This window comes from Ursus maritimus, unplaced genomic scaffold (assembly GCF_017311325.1).
Source record: "Ursus maritimus isolate PB19 unplaced genomic scaffold, ASM1731132v1 scaffold_33, whole genome shotgun sequence".
In the NCBI taxonomy this organism is placed as follows: Eukaryota; Metazoa; Chordata; class Mammalia; order Carnivora; family Ursidae; genus Ursus; species Ursus maritimus.
The window spans coordinates 21,612,081-21,619,608 of NW_024425897.1; the positions used below are offsets into that span (position 1 = coordinate 21,612,081).

At 51.9% G+C, this 7,528-nt stretch overlaps 1 protein-coding gene across 1 annotated transcript in view; it reads right to left on the reverse strand.

Annotated features, from left to right (window-relative positions):
• Positions 1 to 7,245, reverse strand: part of CUX2 (cut like homeobox 2) — a 257,140-nt gene extending 249,895 nt beyond the window's left edge. Inside the window, exon 1 of the mRNA XM_040619929.1 lies at positions 7,183 to 7,245. Coding sequence (XP_040475863.1) covers positions 7,183 to 7,245 — 63 coding nt within the window. The remainder of the gene's footprint in view (positions 1 to 7,182) is intronic.
• Positions 7,246 to 7,528: the final 283 nt, after the last annotated feature.

Consider the following 7,528-nt stretch of genomic DNA (forward strand, 5'->3'; position numbering starts at 1 on the left):
CTGAGAAGCAGAGACAGCAGGCTCTGTGCCTTCCTAATCCTGGATATTCATGGAGCTGGTCAAGGGCCTTTCATTTTTTCTGGAGGTAGAGCCTCTTCTGACACTAGGCTCTTAGAGAAAGGCAGCCAGTGGCCTTTACATCCACCTTCCTCGTGACCTGCCTCATGACCCCTACAGCTGGCCTGACCTACTGGAGACCTTCAACCCAGGCCCTTTGCATTGGCTGTTCCCTCTGTTTGGCATGCCCTCCATAGGTCTTTACTCCCTGCCCAATGTGGCCAGGGCTCTTCATTCGTAAGGGACACTGGACATCTGGATTTCACAGGTAACATCTCCTGTGTTTTAAATGCTGCCAACTTACATGAAAGTGTTTTTAAATATTGCACTAATTTAAACAGACACATCAGTGGGCCAGACACAGCTCCTCGTCTGCAAACTCTGTGGTCACAGCTTCCAAAATATAAGACATTACATACAATATTAGTAATATATTAATATAGTGAGTCCCCAGTGGAGAAGGAAAGAAGAGAAAACTTGCCCAGAAAGCTCTGAAACAGCTTGCAAGTCCAGCAAGTTCTAGGAACTGCTGTTTATTAGGTTTTTCACCCCTGTCTTATAAGCTAAAAATATCACCAACAATAAGCAGCAAGGCACTTGCAGAACAGTGACTGTGTGCCCAGTACTATGTTAAGCACCGTCATGTTCAAAGTGCTTTAATCCTCAACAACCTAAAAGGTGGAGACTATTATTAATCCCATTTAAAAACAAGAATAGCAAGGCTCAGAGAGGTTAGTGACCCATCCAATGTCACACAGCTAGTAGGTGATAATGTGAGGATTAGAAGCCAGGCAAGGGCCCCTCACTGTCCTCCTGGCTCCTTGTACTTCCCTCTTGACGTACAGAGTAAAGAACAAGTTTCTGGAATTAACTTTGATCCACCTTAATAGTCAACTGAAAAAGTGAAAAACTTTAGCCATGCCACAGCCTGTATGATAGCCATCACATAAAACCACAGGACCAGGGTCAGCAAACTCTGGCCCTCAGGCCAAATCTAGGCCTCTGCGTGTTTTTTGTGAAGTCTGATGGGAAGACAGCCATGCCTGTTCATTCTGTCTATGGCTATTTTCAAGCTACAGGGGCAGAATGGAGGACTTACAGAGACCATATGGCCCACAAAGCCTAAAGTATATCATTATCTGACTTTTCACAGAACATTGATACCTCTGATGGCAGATCTAAATGGCTTCCTGGAGTGTCTAGACATGCCACACCTGGAGAAGGTTCTGAGGTCAAAACCTTTGGGGAAACACTTTCCTTAGAGACACAGAAGCACATTTGCATATTAAAGAATATAAGCGGTTGTAGAAGCTTCTTTAGCTCTCTTTAGACTGAGTGGTCTCAATTTTTGGGCTGAGACTGAATGAAATGAAGGAGCCAGCCTGCGGAGGATCTGGAGGAAAAGTGTCTCACTCAGATAGAAGGAACTGTAAGTGCAAAGGCCCTGAGGTAGGAATGTGCTCAATGTAGTTGAGGGACAAAAAGAAGGCCAATGTGACTGGAGCAGAGTGAGCGTGGGGAGAGAGGCTGGAGATGAGGCCAGAGAGATAATAGGGGGGCAGACTTAGGATTTTAATCTACATATAATGGGAATATTACCCAGGTCCTGCAAAACACTATAAGCCATTTCTGTGAATGGTTCATCAAGGCTTAGAAACTAAGAACTCCATTCTGGACATAATTTCTTGTCTCAAAAACTGCTTAAAAGGTCAAAAGCCCTCCCATCACCACCACAGTGGGCCCCAAGGTCATTAGAAGACAATACATTCAACAGTCACACAAAGTATGTCAGCTTCCTTCACCTTTACAACAACCCGATCTGGCAGACCAGACAGGCACAACTGGCCTCTCTGATGGATTAAGAAACAGGAGACTTGGGATGTTGGATGATTCATCCAGGAGTGCCAGAGGCTACACAGGCAAGAGCTCTTGGGGCCTTTCCCCTCTGCCAACTACCTCCACCTTCCCTGACACCTGCAATATAAACCACTGTCACAAGTAAAGAGCACACCCCAGTGAGAAAAATCAAACAGGAGAGTGTACCCTGAATTCCAAAACCAGGAACAAAGGCAAGCCACCATCTAAGTCCCCTTCCCACACTCAACCTCTGCAAGGCTTGGCCTCTGAATTAGATAACTGGAAGTCACCAGAAATTCAGCCCTTTCAGGAACCAGCAGAGAAAACCAGGTTCTGGACAGCCATGTCCACCAATATCCAGGACCAAATTTAGCACCAGCCAAGGTGCTCATGTTTACTATACCATCTACCAAAAGAAAGGTAGTCCAAAGACAGAATCCTCTTTTTAACAGGAGAAAGGAGAAGGAGAAGAGGGAGGGAGGAAAAGGAAGAGGGAGGGAGGAAAGGAGGGAAGGAGGGAAGTAGGAGGGAGGAAGGAAGAATAATAGAAAAACCACCACCACCACTAGAAAAGCTATTCCCTCTGGTCAAAAGAGCACCATGCTCATCTGAAATAACCTGCTGAGATGCTTATTTACTTCTCCAGGCTTGTCTGTGGTTTCTCAATTTTCTACAGTGAACCCAGGTGTTTATAAAAGAAACTTCAAGATCTCCAACAGCAAAGGTGGTCAGAGATGAGACTGCTTGTTTTTCTTCTAGCAAAGAGAGAGCCCATCTTGGGGAAGCAATTTCTGTCGAGTTGAGAAATCAGAATTTTGGGATGCCCAGAAAAGACTGCTGGGTTCTTTAAATAAATTCTCTAACACCTGTTTCTAGCTCCTTCTGCAAAAAAAGGCCCACGGGGTGTGGATTCCAACGAATGGGAGAGGAAGATGGAATGGGCTCACCCACTGGTTGGATTTGAAAGGGTCCAGGGGGCCATCCAATTGTTTGGTCTTATTCACAGAGCTGCTGTTAGAAATCTCCCCTCAGCCCCTGTGCCCCCCACCTCTCCTTGTCCTCCACCCTCGGACCCATCCACAGCCCTTGCCTAATGCCAACCTGTCTCACGGCACCCCGCTATGGCAAGCCTGGTCTGCTCATGCTCCCCACCCCAGCAGCAATTCTATTACTGCGAAGTTTCCAAAGTTAGGATTCCGCCAACAGAGCTGATAGCTTATTTACTGCTGTCATCTATAGAAAGAGGAATTTTGACACATTGTTAAATGATAGCACATTTAGATAAGTCAAGCTGTCAGAGGCTCTAATGGATGTCTAAACTCTCTGTGGCTGATATGTAAAATTTATGCACTTCAGAATATCATAAGGTTATAATATTTTAATCACATCCACGCTCTTTCTAAACTTTGAGCAGGCAAAAACATTCCATCAAGCACCATCTCCCATGTGCATCTTCCCAAAAGTTTCTCCAAACTCTTTTTAAAAGTCCAGCGTCTCTTGCTTGCCCTGTTGATCTTCCTCCCTGAATACTCGAACCCTAAGCAGAATTTGCCTCTTCGTTCAAAACTTGTATTATGTGGTCCCTCTAGCCAACCTTTTTCCTCCCAAGAAACACAGATGTGAATTTGGACTAGGCACCCTCATTTCAACTGGACACCCTTAACTCTTGTTAACTTGATTAGCTCTCTTAAAGGAAAAAAAAATTAAAAAGATAGCACAGGAGACTGGACCTGGAGCATCATAAAAAAGTGGCAAAGTAAAGCAGAAAAAGAAAATCATAAAGGTATGAATCCAGTTACAATGATTATACACAGAAAAGCCATAAAAAAATACTGCATTAGTAATGTTCACCGTAAAGCAATCTTATAACCAAATGAAATATGCCCAGCATTATCTTTGGGATGAAATTTTATTTCTCGTTTCCTGGACTGCTAGCAGGAGAGAAAAAAAAGGAGAAAAGAAAAAGGGAAGCAGTTCCGGGGTTCCTGGAATAGGGTACCACATGTCAAAGCACCTTTACCATCAGCCACAAGTCGTTAAGACTGACTTCCGTCCTAGGAAAACGGCCCTGCTGTGTTCAGAGACGGCGCTGGGAGGAATAACTGGACTGTTACCATATTTGAAAAAATATATACTTCCGGAGGGCTGTATGCTGGGCTGGTACAAGGTCACCTTTCTTGCCAGGATTGGGGTGGCGTCAGCACAAGGTCTGGCCTGGGGACACAGGCTGCCTTTGCCGCCTCGGCCACTTTAACATTCAGCAACCAGGCTTCAAGAAACCACTCAACCTGAACAACCAAGAATTGAAGCCACACACCTCCTCACACTCACAGGCAGCTGGGCCGCATGACGAGTGGGCTCAAAGCTCTCAGCCTGCACAGGGCCTGGGGTGGGGGCCCGCCACTCCTACCGGGATCCCAGAACAAGCCAGCAGAAGTTTTCCTTTCTGGTTATCTCCCCTATAAGAGGAAAGTGGGAAGGGAAAAAAATGAAAATAAAAGTGTGGCGTAGGAGTCATTAGCATTATGCACAAGAGATGATTCCGGGCGAAAGTGCTTAGGCTCATAATCCGTTTCCAACAAAAATGCCATCAGTGAGAATGCGGGGCAAAGCTGCGGGCCTTTCGGGCAGAGAAGCCAACGGAACATTTCAGGATGAGGGTGGGGACCATGGCAGATATGAGGGTTTCAATGTTTGCATGCGGCTACGGCTGCCACGGTTATTTCTGTGCTCTCTAGAAGTGTGCAGCCTTTCAAACTCCCTCAGGGACACCCCCCCACACTTAATATCCATGTAAATGAGCTTACCCCCTTCCCTGAGAGCCTTCTCCTTTTGTGCCAGACACACCAGCCATTTCTTAATAAACACCACTACCCTCACCCTGTGGGGGTGGGAGTGTTGGCCCCATTTCCCCTTCACCTGAACAAGACTCTCCACCCCCACCTTCATCGTTTCCAGTTCAAATTTGCTTTTCCACCACAGCCACCTCAGCATCTTCTAAAACCCTAACAAAGGGTTCCTAGATCAATGGGCGTCCAAATGGAATCAAGATTTGGGTGACCTCAACAGCTCCACAAAAGGCCCCAGAGCTGGAGAAGGCAGCGAGTGAGGTTCAAACCCCCTCCCCCAGCTCAGAAATCGGCCCCCTAGGAGCCGCACCCACCCCTCAGCACCCAGTCCCAGCTCTACCCACCCCTCCCCGCAGCAGCCGGAGCTCCCTAGATTGAAAACGAGTTATCTAATGAAAATTGTGTTAACTGACATTCTGGCCAACCGGGAGCAAATACCAGCGCTGTAAATCTCGACGCGGAAATTTTCTCCAGCCCAGAATAACAATAGGACCCTGCAAAGGGCTTTCGCCAGCCCTTCTGGTTCCTCTCCTCTTGTCTGCCACGTTCTTGTCATTCCTTATGTTACAGAACATCAATCATAAATAAAGACGCTGTCCCCCAGCCGTGCCCCGGTCTCATTTACAAACATTAGCAGGGAATACGATTACCATTGGCCTTCGTGCCAAGCCCAATGTGGCTGCCCAACTCCCTCTCTCCCCCTCTCCCTCCGTTTCTCTTTCTCTCTCTCCCCCCTTCCTCCCTCCCACACACACCCCCCACTCTTCCAGAAAGGCCACTTTAGCATCATTTAAACGGGCAAGCACAGCTCACAGCCTGGCCTGCCTCAGCTGGCCACCAAACTGTAGCCCCAACTCGAGTGAGGACCTGGAATTGCAAGGCACTCGCAGTTATTAACTGCATGCCTGAGTGCCCCGATTTTCTCTCCAGCTCAATGGCTGGGGGAGGGGAAGATTGGGGAGTGGGGGGTTAGGAAGATGGGGGCTGGGAAGTGGCCAGGAGGAGGAAGGTACAGGAACCACTTATCAGAAGAAACTTAAGGAGATCTGCAGGCGGATTTTCAAAAAAGAAATAAGTGTGTCCCTTTTTATCTCCAGACTGATGCTCTCACTTCTTCCGCAAATGTCAAGGCCAAGGCAGGATGTTCTAATCACCAGGTTCTCAGCAACACTTCCCCGCCCCTTGTTCCCACTGCTTGCCGAGACTTTGCAAGACTCCAGGGTTTGGGGCGGACTTGTTAGGAGTGCCCTGGGGCACCCCAGAAAGTACAGAGCCTAGAGCTGTACCTCCAGCGGGTGTTCGCTGAGATTCGATCCCCAGTCCCACCTCCTAGGGGATTAGCAGAGAACACCCTCAAATGTAGAAGAGACATACAGACTCCCAGAGAAAGGTGGAGTGGGGATAAAGTGCTGGTGTTTGGGAGGGAGTAGCCCTAAGGAAAGAGAGGGAAAGAGAAGAGAAAAAGAAGAAAAGAGGGGAGTGGCGGGAGGGAAAGCAGGAGGCAGAAGACAGCAAGGGAATCTCCCATTTAAAAGTTCCCATGGGCCCGAGAGCCCGGAGTCACCTGCTCTGCGCAGCTCCAGGCTCTCCACGGCCCCCGAGGTTGCAGCGCAAACTTGCGCGCGCCCCGGGCCCATCTCCACCGCCCGTCCCCATTTAGACTTGGAAAGAGGGTGGAAGGGGAGAAAAGGCAAGAAGCAAAGACGAACCCCGAGAACCCGGCCCGAGGAGAGGTCTGCCGGCGCAGGCGGCCAGTCTGGCGATGGTGGCTGCGGCGGCTGGGGCGGCAGCAGCGGCGGCCCCTGGGTGGCGGCGCGTCCCGGCTGCGCAGCCAGGCAGGCGGCGGCGGCGGAGGTGCCGGCGGCCGGCGGGGCGCGGAGCCGCCTCCACGCCAACCCCAGCAGCCTCCTCCTCCCTTCTCCTTCTCCTCCTCCTCCTCCTCCACCTCCCTACCCACCAGCTCCCTCCCTCCCTCGCCCAAGCCCCAGCCGGGCGCGGACAGGCACGCAGCGCGCTCCGCGGCCTCCCCGGGCGCCGCGAAGTTGGGAGGCGCGCAAAGTGCAGCGCAAGGGGGGCTGCCGGGGGTCCCGCCGGCAGCCCCCTGCCCGGGACCGCAGCCCCTGCCTTCCCCGCGCCTCGCTTGGCCGTTCTCCCGCCGGCTCGCTCCCCGGCCGAGGGCTCACTAGCGCTTCTCCATGGTCGCGGCGGCTAATCGATGATTGAACCGAACAAAGAGCAGCGGCGAGATCAATTCCTAATACCTATCGATGGGCAGCGGGCAGCCGAGCCCCAGCGAGCCCCAGCAGCCGCCGCCCGCCGCCCCGGGGCGCCCGCCCACCCTCCCGGGGACCTCCCCAATGCGCCCAGGGCGCGCCCCAGGGCTCCCCATGGCCGCGCGGCCGGCGCTGCCCGCACTAACCTGGAGTCGCCGTAGATCAAATCGCTTCCAATATTGAAACATCGATCCCACATTGGCGGCCATCTTGGGGGCTATTCGAGACGCACACACACAAGAGTTTGGCTTTTCTCAATGGCTGCACTCAATATCCGGGCTGGACTCCCCCCAGCCCCGGGGCCGCCGCCGGCCGCCCGGGCCCTGAGCGCCGCCGCCCGGGGCCCCTTGGGCGTCCCCCGGCCTCCTGCCACCCGCTGCCCCTCGGCGCCGCCGCGCCGCCGCCGCCGCCGCCGGGCCCGGGAGCCGTGCGCCCCCCCGACCCGGAGGGCGCGGGCGGAGCGCGCCGGGCGGGGAGCTCGGCGCCCGCCCG